The 18860-nt window shown below is 28.8% G+C and overlaps 1 protein-coding gene across 2 annotated transcripts in view; it reads right to left on the reverse strand.

Annotated features, from left to right (window-relative positions):
* vir (VIR_N domain-containing protein) overlaps nucleotides 1-18860 on the reverse strand; it is a 115226-nt gene that overhangs the window by 23536 nt on the left and 72830 nt on the right. For both annotated transcript variants that reach the window (XM_067286051.1, XM_067286050.1), the window contains exons 16-22: nucleotides 18061-18238; nucleotides 17870-17987; nucleotides 17640-17798; nucleotides 14452-14595; nucleotides 8230-8430; nucleotides 1836-1921; nucleotides 1575-1721 (exon numbers count right to left, since the gene is read on the reverse strand). In XM_067286051.1, the coding sequence (XP_067142152.1) occupies nucleotides 1575-1721; nucleotides 1836-1921; nucleotides 8230-8430; nucleotides 14452-14595; nucleotides 17640-17798; nucleotides 17870-17987; nucleotides 18061-18238 (1033 nt within the window). The remainder of the gene's footprint in view (nucleotides 1-1574; nucleotides 1722-1835; nucleotides 1922-8229; nucleotides 8431-14451; nucleotides 14596-17639; nucleotides 17799-17869; nucleotides 17988-18060; nucleotides 18239-18860) is intronic.

The following is an 18860-nucleotide window of genomic DNA, read 5'->3' on the forward strand; positions in this document are numbered from 1 at the left end:
AGTGAATTCATTTTTTCTGGACGGGGTGACGACTTATCAGAGTGTGGGACAGCAAAAGTATGTCGACTTATCCAGTGGTGACGAGTTAAACGGTGTCGAGTAAACCGAAGTTTTTTAACATTAATGCCTATGTAAGTCGGCCGGGACCACAGAAAACTGACTACTTAACCGACAGTGTCGAGTTATCCAGGTGTCGACTTATGCGGACTGACTGTATATATATTCATATTTTATTTACAGGGTCTTCCAAAATAAATGTACATCAATCAATAGAGTAACTGTCAGAATTTCATCTCTCATCTGCATTCAAATGTCTTGTTGTCTACTACCTGTAGGAAGCACCATAAATAAAAATGGGATGCTGCAATAGTGAAGGTGTTTTATATTCTGCAGTTTACAAAATCAAAATCACTCATCATTGTGGCAGGAGTGTTGAGTAATTTATAGGAACTACAGTATTGTAGCTGCTGTGAAAGGAGTGACAACAGGTATGCTGTAGTGTGAGAATCTGGAGTTGAAAAGGAATATTTTAATAATTTTGTTAAGTTAATATTTTAATTATTATTTTAAAAACAAGATGACAGAAAAATTATCTATCTTTGTTATCTTTGTACTTCCTCTGAATCAGAGAGAAGCGATGTAGTTCCTTCAAAACTGATAGTTGAGTTTAATGCCTCACTCAACTATTGGCCCAAAAATGCCTAATTTCCTCTTCGTAATGGAAATATAGCATGATATTCAAATTATACCATTGGTGGACCAATTAAATAAATAGTTTTTGTTACATTCTAACTTGTCTAAGTGTCTAACTCCATCATTGTTCCCATAGAAACCCTCCTAAGTTCCAGTCATACTTGAAGCATTTTTAGACCACTCAGAAATTAATTCAATTCAATCGCGAGTTAGGACACAAATTAGTTTATCCTAACTGGTGTTAGGAGTTAGGACTCTGACGAGAAAGAAAGATCTAAACAATCTTTCCTAAAATCAGTTACTTTATCATCCTGGTAGTGAGCAGGGAAACCTGGAACGCAAGCCCCATTCTCACACATTTGATGTCACAGAAGTGGGATTTAAAACACCCCCTGATCTAACATTTGGTGTCAGGAGTTTGGGTATTTTTCCATATCTCACTGTGCATCTCACATGTAGTGAATTTAAGAAGAATTTGAGTATCAGTTGGATGTGTATGCTGTGTGACACAAGATGCAGACATAGAGAAATTGTGATAGGCAAATGAGATATTTAAACAGTTTTCTAATGTTTAAATGTACATTACAACATTCTCATAGAATAATTAACATAATTACAATAATTTAAAATGGTAGCATTCTTTTTGGAAGACCCTGTATTATATTTGTTCATAAATCTAAATTGCAATTGTCATACTGATAAATATAAAAACATTTATGAGAAACCTGAGTAATCATATCAAACAAATAAATAGTATTTTCCATTTGTATAATCTAGCATAAACATATTAATTATTAATTAATTTGTAAAAAAAATTATAATAATAGAAAAGTTATATTAACTACATAAGAACAAAATGTTTAGCATATATATAAACTTACTTCTGCACCTCTGCAATATATTAAATACTGAAGCATAAACTGAAGCAAAATGACAACAGGCTTACAAATAGCTATTACGAATATACCCTGAATTCCTACTAAAGCAAAAGATTGATTTGAAGGTTTCAAGAAAGCATCACAAATTTTCTGTAAAAAATGTTTCAATACATTATTTTCTCAAAGTGTAATTAAATAAAATCAATTTAAGAGTTTATAACTGCTTGTTAAAAAATTAATTCAAATTTATCGTAATAATGTTACCTGTAATATTGCCAAAAAACAAGATAAACCATCATTTGAAAAAACTTGAATGACTGCATATTTATACTTCAATTCTTCATTTTCCTCTAAATAAAAAACATAAAATAATCAATGTTTTTGCTATTAAATTTAAGATACTCATTTGATAAAATATATTTATTTAAAAAATGTTATATAAAACTTAAATACAGTAAGACCTCATTTAGTGCTTAGAATGCATTCCTAGACACAAAGCACTAAATGAAACAGCATTAAACGAGGTCATTTTCACACACAGTAAATAGGGATAGAGGAACATGCAGCCAAAAATAAACAAATTTTAGTTTAGTTTTAAATTATTTTTATATCAATTTGCATAATAATATATGTTACATAACACAAACATATGCACACAGAAATATGAAGTTCATTTTTGTGAAGAAGGTCCTGGTTCTTCTGAAATTCTTGAATTTTTTTCCGATGACGTCATCTAGTGTCATTTGTTGCTTTTTTTGCTTTCGTTAAGCAAATGTCGGTAGCAGGAAATTGCATCCAAAATGCCTTGTCTTGCTTTTGTGCTCCTTTCAAATTCTGGATCATTTGCTACAATTTGATCAATAGATTCAGTTATCGTTATCAAACTTTTACTAAGGAAATCTGTAGCAAGTTCTTTGGGTTCTTCATTTTCAGAATCACTATTGCCAATCTGCCAGTTCTCGAAGGTCATCATTGGTAAGGCTCTCACAGAAACCTGCAGTAACTCCTCAATATCCTGCTCATCTACATCTCCTAGTCCTACTGTATTGATTAGGTTGACAATTTGGTCAATGATAGGCTCTTCTGTTGAGAATCCTTGGATACCTTTAGCCACACCTTCTTCCATACTCTGTTCATGCATTTATCAGTTAATTCTTGCCAAGCGAAGTCAATATCGCATATGACATCCATGATGTTATATGTTTTTCCAAAATTGTACCATAGGTTTAGGGGAAGTACAGTGCTACAACGAATTGCCACCTTTATCTAATTGGTTTGTGTTTGCGAATAATCATATTATATACAAATCAATGAAATGCCTTGATAATTTTGAATCAGTATAAATTTTGAGCCTTTTTTAGGCTTTGAGCAAACCGCATTACAGTGATACCTCAGTTTACGTCAATAATCCGTCCGAAAACAATCGGCGAAATCCAAAACTAATGAAAACCGAGGCAACTATTTCCATACGAATCAATGTAAATCCAATTAATTCGTTCTAGACATTCCAAAATATATATCAAAAACAAATTTTATAGAGAATAAGTATAGTGTTTAATACTAAAAACAATAAAAAATGAATAGAAAAAACTTATGTAAAGAACAAATGAACATTTAACATGGCATTCGAAGGGCTGCTGGCTCTAAAAACTTTCTTTTATTCCATGATGGAGCTAAAAGATAAGGAAAGCAATGGAATTGTTTAGCTTTTTTTTAACTCCACCCTGTATGTAAATACAGGGTGGTGAGAGCCTCTGATGTACTTTTAGCAAGCCCATTATGAGTTTGTCCAGGCCAACAATGGGGCAGCTGGGTGATGACGGATGGGCCCAACATATCTGGACAGACCACTCCATGAAAAATTCCTAGGGATTTTTTCTCCTTCCACACATTTGATCCTGGGTCCCTCAGAGTGGTAGGCTGCCACCTTGAACGCTTGGCCATCCTGCTATCATAGAAGAATTGTTTGGTAAATGCGCGGAGTAACATTCACACAACGAGAAACGAGGCCAAACTGAGCAGGAAAACACGTGGGTCGCCCTTTGTTTTTGCAAAATTAGCAACGAGGTCACATAAGCACGCCAATGAAATCCAAGGCAACCAATGAAAACCAAGGTAAATTTTTCACGAAAAAATCAACAAAAACTGAAACCGACATTAACCGAAGTCAACAAAAACCGAGGTATTACTGTATATCGAATCAGTGTTAATCAAGGAAGTGCTAAACAAGGTCTTACTGTATATTAAAATTACTTATCCAATTTTACTAAAAGTTTTAATTGATATCAAATGTTTAAAGTAAGTATATTAATTAAGCTTATTTCTATTTAATCATTTCTGTAAATATTAATATTCAAGCTTAAAATTATATGAGTGTTATGAAGATATAATTTCTATGTTACATATAACAATTTGAAATTTAAAAGACTATATAGTCAAACCTCAGGTTACAAACATCCCTGTTTATGAACAAAATTTTGCATGCGATATTTTCTCTGGTTTATATACGATACCTTGGTTTCTGAACAAGCTACTCGGCAGAGCTAGCCACTAATGGTCAACTTTTTATACTTCCTATGTTAAAGAAAGTCAACTGCCCGACCACTCAACAATGGGACAATTCAGTATTGCTGCTGAGATTTGCCTCATGTCATTAGATGTCACAACACAAACCATTGATAACATTGTTAGTCAAATTAGATTTCAATGCACATGCAGGTATGATACTTCTTCCGATTTATGGTATGCGTCCCAATTCAATTTAAATTAAATTAATAAAAACTGTGTTAATTGACATTCACGTAATATAAATAACATCCATTAATTCATATTTAAAGGTATGTACTTAACTCAAATTAAATAACAGAAATTTATTAATATATTATATATTGTAATATTAATGATAATAATATTTATTAATACTAGGTAGCCAGTTAATTAAAACTAAAAATAATAAAATATTAATTAAAACTCTGATTTTTACACCAAAACTGAAACTAAAATTAAAAATAAGATCAAAATAATTAATTTATTTAAATTAAAATCTAAATTAAAGCAATTGAAATATAACATTTCGAAAAGTGTAGATAAAGTACTTGTCAGTCTTGATTGATTTGATTAGATTTCATCCAGGCAGATTTAAGTCTCTATTTGTAGCACTTTTTTGTAAAGTGTTAGTTTCAGTTTCGGTAGGTGATGAAACATTTTGCTTTTAATTTATATATGAAATGGATATAGATAATATCACATTGCATTTGTAGACATTTTTATGCATAAAATGCTGCTAAAAAGGTAAAAAAAGAGGGCTTTGTTTTGGGGGTTGAAAACAGATTAATCCATTTTACATTGTTTCTTATGTGAAAATTTGTTTCAGTTTGAGAACAAATCAGTTTCTGACCTATTAGAAATAAATTAAGTTGATAAACTGAGGTTTGACTGTATCCATTACAAAGTTCTGTTTATTTTAACTAAAATTTTATTATTAATTTAAAAAAACTATAACAATCATTATATCTATGTTTGCTCTTTGCTTTCAAAAATGAGTACAGAGTTCCTTAAAGAATTATATCTTCATTGAACAAATAAAGATGTGTATATTACATATAAACATGTGCAATAAAACCTTGTAATTTAAAATAACAAATTTGTCAATTCTAACCTGAGCTTTAACAAGATGCATCCAGACATGATCAAGGAACAGTTAGGAAAAGAATTTCAAACAAAAATCAGCTTCTTTTTAAACCCAAATTAGTAAATGTTGGCAGTGACAAGAATGATAGATGCTACTGCTTCTTTTGCATTGTAAAAGTTTATTAAACCACTGTATTTGTTCATTTAAAATGCACAATAAAATTTGATTTTAAATAAAATGTATTTTTTGAATCATACAACACTCAAATAAGTAAAAATCTCACTAATTTGGACTAGACTTTCTCCCAATTAGTCCAAATTAATGAGGTTCTACCATATACCATATTTTTGCAGAACTTCTACCTGGGAGAAACCATGAAATCAAATATTTCCATATGGTAAAAACTAGCATGCATGTTATTCTTCGCATTGTAAAATGACATTGCGTATGCATCAGGAACTTCTGTTCGAACAAACCTAACCTGCCATCTGGGTTGGCAATTTTGTAAAGGTGGCAACACTGTGGCAAAGCTCTTGTGAAGTTGAGTTCGCAACCAATTTGCAAGCTGTTCAAGCAACCATCATTCAAAATCTCATTGATTATCATAAAGTACACATTTATCTGTTGTAAATTACACAAAGATTTTGAAATAATGGATTAAAAAAACATAAGGAATTTATGTAATGTCTCTATTGGATAGGATAAAAATTCCTTTGAAGGCAGTGTAAAGAGGGTTTTCATTGATTATAGCACATAAAATTAAGTAGACAACATACAAGAAACATTTCCCTTAATGTTGTTTGTGTGCTATCTATTGTATGGTGATATCTATTGTATAATAGTGCAGAATGGTAAACTATAACAAGGACTGGGCAGAAACACAAATATTAAAGTGAAAACAACAGGAACCACACTAGAAAGATATTTACAAGACAAACTTATGATTTTTATAGTTATTATTTTTGAATGTTAATATTAAGTGTATAATATTATGACAGTTTTATCATTTTTATAATACTTAATTAATAATTACTAATGTACACTTATGTGTTATTTATTGTAAATTTGAAAATTTTAATTGTAAAACTGTCATATTCACTGTCCTTAGTATTGTATAAATAATGTATTTATATGAAAAACTAACTGAAAAGCAGGAAAATTTATAAAACAAAAATAAATGAAAATTACTAAAAAATTAAAATAAATTTAAATTAGATTATCTTTTATGCGAGACAACACTAAAACAATTTTTATAGTTATGTAACAAAAGATAGTTGCAATTAATCAAAAAAATTGTAATCAAAAAAATGCAGGCAAAATTAATGCAAAATTGAATAATAATAAATAAATAAAAATGATTAAAAATAATTATAAAAACTATAACTAAATTAGTACTAAATAAATTAAACCAAAAATTAGAACTAAAAATAATAATTAAATTTAAAAATACTAGTTAAAACTCTGGCCTTTACACCGAAACCGAAACTAAAAATAAAACCAGAGAGTTGTTTTTAAATTTTCAAATTGTAAATGAAATTAATTTTTAAACTTAATTTATGTGTGTTCAATGATGACAGAACATTTTGCTTTTAATATATATATAAAATAAAATAATAATAATAAATATATACAGACATATTTGTAAAATTGCAAGGTTTTATCTTGTTAAGCTTAACTTCCATAATATTGAAATTTTTAAAATCTACCGTAATTTATTTTAAATTTTAAGAAGACAATAAAATAGACAAGTTTTTAAGTAGAAAGTCATTTTAAACATTTTTATTTTAAAAATTATGCTATCGCAAGAATCTAATTAAATTCAAAATGTGTCGCTAATCCAAAATAGTTGAAAAACACCGGTCTATAATAAAAACATAATTAAAACATGTTCTTGTAACAGAGTTTAACAAACTGCTAGTCTTTGCACTCTATGTTGGCCAAAACTGTCCCTTTTGGAATCTATGAATAGAAAACGTCATCAGTTGACAGGTTATGAGATAAAAAGACTCTGGTTATACATCCCTCTCTAGAGGGCGCACAAAAAAACTTACAAGTTTTTATTCTAAAACTGTAAAACTGCTGGCATTACATCAAAATCTATGATTATATGTTTAATTTCTGCATTCTGTCTTTTTTCTAACAATGTAAAATACTCATGGATTGTCAAAAATGCTTTTTTGTTTATTTTATTATAATTTGATCCAAAAATGCAAAAATAAACATATCAAATTTCAGAAACTGGCTGTAAATTATCTCAACTTACACCAATTAATATCAGCTGTGTGTGAAATTTGAGAGGAAAGTGTTATTTTTAAGGATCAGAGCAGATTGTCAGTCCAGCCCACACTGACTTACTACTACTACAACTAATGTCAATAAGCCAATAATTGTTTTATTGCACTGCAAACAATAACTTTCTTCTTGATTTTAAGTCAGTCAAATTGCAATGTTATTATTTTATTGTACTTGGAAGAATATTTTCTTTAACATTTATTTAACAAATAGTTTTGTTAGATCTGATTAATTTTATTTTTTAGTCACAGTTTAATTGACATGCTGGTAAACCCGGGGTTTCCACAGTATGCCAGTCAATCTATGAAAATATGCTATACATTACTTTTTAAAAGCTATTTTGATAATATCAAATATTTCAAAAATTTTCCTGATACAAACATAAAAATTTATGGCAGTTCTTTGTTCAAATTTATGATAAAATCTATTGAGATGCCAATAGCTAGGTGGAAACTAAACAGACCTATTCAATATAAGAAAATATTATTACATTAGTTTAATACAAACTTTTGTAGAAATCACAAAAGCAGAAAAAAAAATTACAATAATTTGACAATAAGATTATTATTATTTTTAAAATATTACTGTAAATTTAATATAGCAAAATATGTTTTTATATAAAGATTTTCATTCAACATATCATAATAAATGTACATATTTTAAAATTACTTTAATATATATTTTTCTTATTCTAATTTATTATATTAAAAAATAAAATAAATTAATTTATCTTACCTTTATTTTTTGAAGAATTTGGTACAGTAACATGCTGCAAAATTCTAAGTGCAGTTATCAAATCTGGTGGAAGAGAAGCTGCATTTTCTGAACATGTTTTAATATAATTCATTAAGTGGCCAATAGCTTCATATGTATAACTTGGTATTTTTTTAGTAGGTGCCATCCATAAAGCTAATTCATGAAGTTTTGGAGTAGCTTCTAATAGTAAAAATTAAACCTTTATTTTCACAATTAAAATTAATTATGTATATAAAAGTAATAAATAATCAATAAACAAACAATTTTAAGAATATACCGTATTTTACGGACTATAAGACGCACCTGAATTTTGGAAGCAATTTTTCGAAGAAAAAAGTGCGTCTTATAGTCCGTAAAATACGGTAATCTTAAAAAACCTATTTATACAGTGTACTTTTTAAATTTAATTGCAAATATTTTAATGTTTAAATAGGAGTAATCAAATTTTTATTTCTATATTCAATCATGATATCAATAAACTAGAATTTCTTAGTAGTAAAATACAAAAAATTACATCTAACAATACTGAGATGTGCAAAAAGCTGCATACCCTAACATCTGATACAATTGTTCAATAACTTGAAAAACTTGCACCAGGTATAGGCAAAATTTTGTTTTATGCCACCTGCAACATTAAGTGATGGCACCATCTTTTCAGCGGTATAAAAGTGCTGCTGAATGATCAAAACCAGAGGCAGCCCCACTATTAGTGCCAGCAGATATTATCACCACACACATTTTCATTTTTTGGTTCACATTTGTTGTTACACCTTTTGTTCACGACGAATATAGCAGTAAACTTTTGCTTTTCACAAGTTGTGTTAAATTTTGCAAATTAAAATTTTTAATTGGTTAAAATTATTAATTAGAAAAAGTTTTCAGAGTCACAAAATTATTAATACTTAAAACAAGACATTTCATTAAATAAAAAATCCAGAAACGAAATGCATAACTTTCTTGGTGAAAACATGATAATGTAATAGAACAAATTTAAAATTAGTTTGCAACACCATCCGTCATGAGATTTTGTTAGAAAACAACTTTCATATTATTAATAATTACAAAACTGCAAATAGTTTAATTTTGAGGGTAAAGACAAATTTTACATAAAATTATAAATGCTAATAACAAGTAAGCTCTTCACGAAGTCCGACTCTATTCGAGTTATGACAAATGATCCCTTTCTATCTTCCCACATGTCAATCTATATCTGCCAAAATTTAATAGCATCAGTGCCCTTTATACACAAGCTACCATACTAAATTTTGTTTCTTAATCATTACCTTATTCTGGGATATTGAATGAAATATACATCAACACACACGGATTTTTTTGTTGTTGCCATTTTTGGGTTCAGGAGGTCTCAAAACACAGAGATTTGTAAAAAAAAAAACTCTGGAGGGTCAAATTTGACATGATTCCAATATTTTCTCACGTTATATACATAACAAGCTGGGAAAATAAAGCAATGTTTTTATTTATTATTCATCAATAAATCCTGTAATCTGTTACAAAGCTATAAATTTATCAACACTTATCCTGCTAGAAACATAATATTATGTTTCGCAAATTCTTTGGTAAAAACAGCAAACGTAATATTACATTATCAGCAATAAAAAAAAGAATGTTGACACTAAATAACACACAAAAATGAATTTTGTGTGTTAACTAACAGTGAGCACTATTTTTTCAGAAATTTGAAATATAAGCTATTTTCAGAACTGTCTGGCACTGTTCGATTCGGAGTTTCGTCGCCATATTTTTCAAGCAAATTTCAAGTTGTTTTATTTTTTATAGGTGAGATAAGTTCAGATGTGGCACATAAATGTACTGAACAGGAATTATTTGAATTTATTAATGAACAAATATAGTGATGATTATACTGATTTATCTGACGAAAATGTAGTGATTATGTTTTAGGCTTAACTGAAATCAAAAAAGTACAAATATGTTATTATACAGTTTATATAATTTATATATATTAAAAAACATCATAGTGATAAACTTGTAAACATTTCAGATGGCGTAACCATCGATGCGAGATGGTACCAATTAATAGATGGTGCATCATAACATACAATACAATAAATGAGATAAAAATTCACTCAATAGCCTTTTTACCTATTTGCTTGTGTTGATATTACCTAAAGTTTTTAATGTAGTCGTGAACCTTTATTTGCAAGTGTTCTGATATGTGGATAATATTTAATTAATTGTGTAAAATAGTAAGCAACGTTTATCTTTTCAACAATATAATAATTAAAAACCAACATATTATATAATTGTATAACACTTATAGAACACTTGAGCTTTACCAGCCAAATTGCCATGGTGAATATTTCCATAACCTCTGTATAGAGACCAAATATAATGAATACTAAAGCTGATTTTGTAATAAAGCAAAAGATTTAATTTAGTCTTATTTTAAAAAATTATATCAAATATTTTTATATGAATTATACATGTACTTATTTCTAGGTTTTTTAGTATTGTAACTAATTGTAATCAATATATTATTGTAATAATGTTTGGCTGTATTTTTACTGAAAGCATGTTGAAAATATTAACCAGATTTTTCTTTGTGTTTCTACGTATTCATGTATGTAAGTAAATATACAAATTAAATTACAGGGTATTTCTTGTGAAAAGCATCTCACTAAATCCTGCCTACAGGGCAGTGTACTATCTTCATTTCTATTTCTATGGAATCTTATTGTAAACTCCCTTTTGTGCAATAATGATATAAATGTCTTCATACAAGCATTTGCAGACAATATTGTGATAGCCTATCAGTATGCAGATCTTCAAATAGTGCAAGTGAAGCTAAGTATAGCCCTGGAGCCTGTGCAAAACTGGGCACAAGAAAACAAACTTTTATTTAGCACAAACAAAACTGAAGGAATGCTCTTTACCTCTTTACCTAAGTATAAGTATTTGTTTCCATCTCTCAAACTCAATAATGTGATTATTAATTGGGTCAGCATTTACAAGTACTTGGGTGTCTATCTTGATGCTAAGTTAACCTACAAAAACCATCTACAGTACATTTTGTCTTGGGTCAAACAATTTGGTAATCAACTCATGAAATGTGCACAGTGTACCTGGGGCTTAACTTCTGTAGCTGTCACAACTTTGATCAACAGAACTATCCAACCACTAGTGTTTTATGCAGCTTCTTGTTGGGCTCATGTTTCCTACAAGACCACCTATGCTTCTAAACTTCTTAGTGCGCAACGTTTTTTTCTGTTAAAAAAGTTCATTGCTGTAGAACTGTATCTACAGATGCTCTGACAGTTCTGGCAGAACTTCCTTGGCCCCTGGCCCTGCAGGCTAAGGTGCTCCAGTATTATGTGAGGACAGGTTGCATCAACACTTTCCACAAGCATCTCTTATGGAGGACTGGTATCAACTTATTCCCACGAGTGGGTTGTTCACAATGGCTCTTTACATCCAGCCAACTTCAACCTGCCTGATGTGTCTCTTGATCCTATTCCTATTCCTGGGCCTGCTATTCTGAGTGACGTTTACATCTTCACAGATGGTTCTAAGTCCAAGCTTGGTGTTGGCTCAAGTGTATGTATATATACCCATCTACACGAGAACCCTTGCCATATTTTTAGGCAGTGTTACAATCAGGCCACCACTATATATCCAGCCAAATTTGCTGCAATTCATCATGCAGTTCAATGGAGTTTGACACTTCCTGACTGGTTCAAAGTTATTTCAATTTTTAGTGACTCTAAAGCTTGGTGCTTTGACCTCTCTTATGAATATTGAATTTCAAAATAGTCAGATTAGGAATATTCAAGAAACTGTAAAGTTAAATTTGAAATGTTTTAAATTCTTCTGTGTCCCAGGACATGCAGGTGTGATGGGTAATGAGATGGCAGATACTGCAGCAAAAGATGCTTCTAAAGATGAAAACTCACCTCTGACTTTACAGCCTTATTCTAGAAATGTCCTGACGAGGATAATTTATGACCATCTTATCTCTGCATGGAAAGAGTCATGGACTTCTTCAACTAAAGGAAATGTCACCAAGATGTTTTACCCATCAGTTTATGATTCTCAAGAATCCAATTAAGAATTTTTCCTATTCCTTTTCTCAGATACTAACTGAACATAGTAATTTTAATTGCTATCTAGCAGCATGTAATTTGGCCATGTGCAACGGGTGAAGCTGAAACTGTAAATCATATAATCTACGAATGTCATATCTATGAAGTTGAACGCTTCAGGCTAATGCTGGAAGTTCTGTCCTTGGGATATGGTTGGCCCTGTCCAGCCCATATTCTTGTGTCCAAGGAACTGTGCTTATTTTGCTATTTTTATTAAGGATGTTTTTAAGAAAAACTGTTAACTGCTTCTTCAAATTCCAGTGTTAGCTAACCATGTTTGATAATGTATGTGCATTGTTCATTTTCTTACCCACCTCTTGTCATTTTATGTATGTAATTATTGATTTAGTGTAATATTCACTTCAGAGTGGTGCACTCAAATAAAAAAAAAAAAAAAATACAAATTAAGTTATGTAAAATATTATAGCTTACCACAAAAATGTCATGACTTATTGTTATATCCTTGTTTTTAACAGCATTGAAGAGGGGCTATAAAGTTATGTTAGCCCAAAATGCATTTGATGTAAAGATATACTTTAAAAGTTTACTACAATAAAGTCATGTGTGACCTAACTTGGGAGTAGCTGTGAGAAAAATCAACCTATAAAGATTAAAGTAATTTTGAATCTATCAACATTATACAGCACCCATAATTCGTATACTTTATAGATATTCTCAATGCAAAAGTCAGAAAATTCCTATATGTCTGATAGTGCTAATGCGATCTCATCCACATTTGCTAAAACAATGCAATTACAAAAAACAGCCAGAGTCAGATGAAAGTCTACTGATGATATTGATACAGTACATCATTATTATAAAGAAATTCATCGATGTACTATATATTTTTATTTAAACAAATGTTAAAAGCTTTATTACATTTTTCAATTTTTTTCATTTTATCTCTATCTCTAAAACATATCCAAATAACATAAAAGTGAAATACATAAAAATAAAGCCCATGTACATCAAAATTGAAAAACATATAGTTAAAAATTCTTGAAATCAGAAACTGTTTTTACTTTTCACCTAGCTTTAGTCAATTGTTTTTTATTCTCAGTTGAAAATACAGTAAAATCACTTAAATCAGCCAGCATACAGCGAAGGAACTAGATCAACAGAACCAGCAGGGTAAGCATTAAATTGTCCCTTAATAAACTTTCCAAATTTTATAAAATATTAACTTGAAAAAAATTTAATTGGTAATTTTGTTACAATTTTGTATCAAAATTATAAAAACAAAAATTGAAAAATAATAAATAGTGTTGTTTTAAATTATGTTTGTTTATCATTTTTTGACTTGGTTTTCATTTTTAGACTGGTTTATTAACACCTGCCCTCAAATTGAAGATGTAAAGGTTAATTGTGAGAGGCTCGGAAGGAATTAAAAATACTGTACTTAAAAAAAAATCTTTTTGTTGATGTTAGACTGTGCACTCTCAAATTTATGATATTGTGTAACTAACATTTTTAAAACCTCAAAAGTCACGTAATAACATGAAGTTTTCAATGTGCAACAAGAGAAAGACATTATATGGGTGTTGCAATTTAAGTATTTAAACATTAATTAATGAAGTAACATGTGACAGTTTGGCATCACAAAAATGTCATTGCCCATAATGGCAGAAAAAGTGATATATCGCCGAAATAGTTGAGAAAAAGGGACTAATTTAAAAATAGTGAGAACAATGATGACTTTCTGTAGAGTTTGTTTAATACAAATCTCGTTAATCTCAAAATGCCAATTTTTAAGTCCTTTTAACTTCATATTAATGGAATTTGACTGCATATATTTTTGGAGGTTTTCAGAAAAGTTTTGAAGCCAGATGAATGTGTGTGGGGCGCACAAAGGATTTTTCATGTTTTTTTAAAAATAAACTCGATAAGTTTAGACAAAGAAAAATCTATTGAATGAGTTCATAATTGCAATTTAAAAATGGCATATACCCATAGCATCATATACGTTACACCTATTTTGAAACTGCTTTTTAAGCAAAGATAATCCACAAATAATTTGCAAAAAATTACAATAATTTGATTTCAGATAATTTAGTCATTTATTACAACATAATTCTAAACATACCTTGACTGCTAAGATTTGTCAATGCTTCTGCAAAATTTTCAATCATTGATATTCTTTCACTACATTGCACAGTTAATATGAGTAATTCGGTTGCATATCCAGTGCAAACAGATTTTGCTAATTTTGTATCAAATTCTTCATTTCCTATTACAATAAAAGTTATTATTAGTTTTATTATAAGAAATAAGCTTGTTAAAAAATAACACTTGATTTAAATATAGTAGATTCTTAGTAAGTCAAACTTACTTAACTCAAATTTTGTTTTTGTGCCAACTTAACAAATTCTCAGAGACTCAATGCTGTGAGATCACATTTCACCAACTCAAAATTTAAATTCAAAGACTATTTCATTTGTTCTTTAGAATTAAGCACAAAATTGCTACTGAGAACTTATCATACAGGAACACTTTTTGCAATGGAAAAAGTAGATTTTATTTTCTGGTTTTCATAAAAAGAAATGCATTTTGGACCATATGCTCTCATCAGTCCTTCTTATGTATAATACGATAAAATTACATAAGAAATTACAAAACAAAATTAATAGTTATTTATATTTATATGCATAAAACTCACAAAAAATTACCTGTAATATAACTAATGGTGACCACTGGAATAACTAAGTGTTAAAAACATAGGGTAAAACCAGTAAAACTTCTATGTTAATTTTGTGTGTGTTTTCAAAGAGATGGACATTATTATTAAAGAAGTTAAAGATTGGTATTGTATAAAATTATGCCTCCAATAGCATAATATAAAATTAAAAATTTTAATGATGTAATAAACATATCTGCAAGTTGACAACTTACTGAGTTATTGGCCAATCATATTTATTTGTTTATCTATGTTTATCTCCTTACTCAAAACTAAACATTCATACTGTATAAATTTCACTGTAAAGTTTGAATCACATGCTGACATTTTTACCTAATGTATATAAAAATGGCAAATAGGAGAAAAATAAATATTTTGCTGATTGCAGAAAAGTTATATGCCAGAAAGACTGTAGAAGAAAGGAAGAAAAATAATCTGAAATTGTGAAACAATTTGATGTTCCATTGAAAAGCTTCAATGAACAACAGAATCAGAGAGTAGAAAAAAAAGCATAAATGTGAGTATCCAGATGTTAAAAAAAGATATGCTGAAGTAGTTTGTACAGATTAGAGAGAAGAATATTCCTAACAATGAAAAATATAATAATTTCTTAGAGAGAAAGCTGAACAATTCAAACAACAGTTGGAACATACTGGATTTAAAGCAAGCAGTGGATGGCTAGATAAATTTAAGAGGGAGGAATAGTTTTCAATAAAATCTGTGATTCTTGCTCTCTTAGTGCCCAGAGGGCAGAAAAACACTTTGATGAAAGAACAGAAGTATAAAAGAATTACACAAAATGGTTTAAAAGTTTACCAGAAATTGTGGTAAACTTTCTGGTAAACCCAGAAGACATTTTCAATGCTGATGAAATAAGCCTATTTTTTAAAGGTGTGCCAGACAAAAGAATGGCATTCAATGATGATTTGTCATGGAAGTAAATAAAGTAAAGAATATGTAACTCTTCTTTTATGTGTGAACATAACAGGTTATGAAAAACTGTCATTATTATTAATTGGATATCAAGCCTCAATGTTTCTGCAATGCCAAAAAGTTACTTATACAATATGCAGCAAATAACAAGTGTGGATGATGTCAGAACTTTTTCTGACTGACTGAAAAAATTTAACACCTACATGATTCTTGAAAACAGAAAAATTAATATTTTTAGCAAAAACCATAGTGCATATTGTTTCCAACTCTAAAAGCTATAACAGTTTTAGATACTTCTAAAACTACTACAAATATAATTTCTAGATTAAATACAATTTCTAGATTGCAACTTTTAGAACAGGAAATCATTCAAAAACTTTAAATTACATTGCAGAAAACTTATTATACAAAATATGTTGTTTGTTATTGAAAATGGATTATGAGTTTTGAAGTGACCCTCTTACTGTAGATGCAATGCAAATGATTGACAAAGTTAAAAATGAAGTTTTGAGTGAGTTTCTACATTTTACATGCTGAAAAATTTTTTATTGAAGTGTAATCTACAGATGAAGTCTACACAAAAACATACACTCTAATCATATAGTTCTACCTTATACATTCAAAAAATGAAAGATAATTTTTGCTAGCACATGAAGAAACCAAAAGATGTTAAATTTAAATCCGATGTACATTCAATGTATATATTTGAGACTATATATTAAAGATTACTAGTTTTTGGCATATTTTGCTTTGTTGTTAAATATCTGGAACTTGTTCATCACATTAAATGTAGTTCATGTGTTGGCATGTCATATATGGTAAGTCTAATCACATATATTATGTCTTTTGAAACAACTTACAAATTCATTAATGTCAATTATAATATTATTTAATTAAACTATTTCCTAAAATCCACCATTATATAAGCAAAATACAAACATTTTTGCTAAAGAATTATTAGGTTAGTTTATTAGAATCTTACCCATCATTATTTATAACAAGAATCCAACTGTGAATCAGACAGAGAACATCCAGAATTGTCAATCCCAATATGACCAAAATATCAAAAGAACCATAATCCTAAACATGACCCTTTTACAAGATATTTATCTCTAAAGTTATTATAATATCACTCCATTACATACTTCTATCTTCATTAACAAGTTTTACTCATACTAGCAAAGAAGTTTCACTTCAAAAATGAAAATACTATTTAATGTGAAAGTCATTTTTGTAAAAAGTTATAATCTTGTATCTTTAAAGCAGAAAAAATATTCACATATAGTTATGATTTTATAGAAGTTAAAACAATAAACTGTATTCCAAAGTCTGCAGGCAGAAAAAGAGTAGTCTAAGTACCATATATGCTAGCATATAAGTTAATTTTTTAAGTCTATAAAAATTCTCTCCAGAAACAGAGGTATAAAATAAAAACCTTTACCACAGCATAGTAAATAAGTGGAACAGAACATCTAATAATTGCTGTGTATCATTTACTATACTTTAACTGCAGCAGGCCATCATAAGAATTAAAAAAATAAATAAAATTTATACATAAAGGTTCTTTTCATATTAATTTTATAATTAAAAACTTCAAGATTAATAGGTGATTAAATGTAGGTAAAATAAGTTTTTTTTAATAGTATATAAAAATATTGATTTACCTGTCATTTGAACAAATGGTAGTAAAGCATCTAAATTATTTTCTACACTTAACACACTAACTACAGTTGTTCTTCCAATTGGAAGATCAAATATCATTGTATATAAATGATGAAGAGCAGAAACAGCACTTGGATCATCCAATTCTTTTTTTGGCCCTCCTAGATAAAATTTTCTTTATTTCATCAATTTTGTAAAAATGATATTTTATAAAATGAATATGTTAACTTACCTCTTGCATGATAAGCAAGTAATGTATCAACAAGTTGTAATGCTTGCAAATGACAAATTAATTGCATTCCAAGACAATGATTAATACTATCTTCATTGCTGTCCTCTCTCGAATCATCCTATGGAAATAAATTTATTAATATTTTACAAAATATTAAGTGAGACAAAAGATAAAAAAATATTCATACTTACAACTTGCATTAATGCTCTATGAATTCCATTTACTGCATCAGGATTAGACATTAAAAATAATATTCCTGGTTGTGAATTGAATAATTCTGTAAATAGATCTTTTACTGCTGTCAAAATATCCGTGTGTGCAGACGTTGCAGGAGAAGAAACCAATATAAATATACTTTCTAATAGAAAGCTGAAAATCAAATTTAAAAACATTTATTTTTCTATAAAAATATACTGTTTAATAACAAAACATATTTTCTATGCATAGTCATTTATATAATTAAATTTATTATAAAGAGCTCAATAAAATTAAGAGATAATGCAATGTATAACAAAAGCAGACATATGACCAAATGAATTTTCTTCAAAAAATAAGTATGAAACTATAACATGAATTATAACAAAAAGTAAAAACAAATGTCTTAAAAAACTTACATTTATTTAAATTTATATAACCTGGCAACTTGTCAAGGCAAGTGAAATATTTCTGATATTAAGAACAATAAAACAAAGAAACAAAAACATCTTTAGTAAAAATGTATGATTTCTGTAAACTGTATAACCATAGTATACTGTTATAATCTCATTTTATTGATACCAACCCACTTGTTGGCATTAATAAAATGAGATTATCCAGTTCTTTTGGTATGATTATAATGAATTATCCCCTAATTTTATTGAAAAGTTTAAGAACAATAAATTATATGAAATATTTGATTATGAAGTACATATTTTAAATTATTAAAGTGAAATTTATTTTTACTGTAAAAACCAGTCATACATTAATAATATTTTTGGAAATCAGAAAATGT

The sequence above is a fragment of the Centruroides vittatus genome, unplaced genomic scaffold (genome assembly GCF_030686945.1).
Source record: "Centruroides vittatus isolate TY-2023 unplaced genomic scaffold, ASM3068694v2 scaffold_324, whole genome shotgun sequence".
NCBI classification, from domain to species: Eukaryota; Metazoa; Arthropoda; class Arachnida; order Scorpiones; family Buthidae; genus Centruroides; species Centruroides vittatus.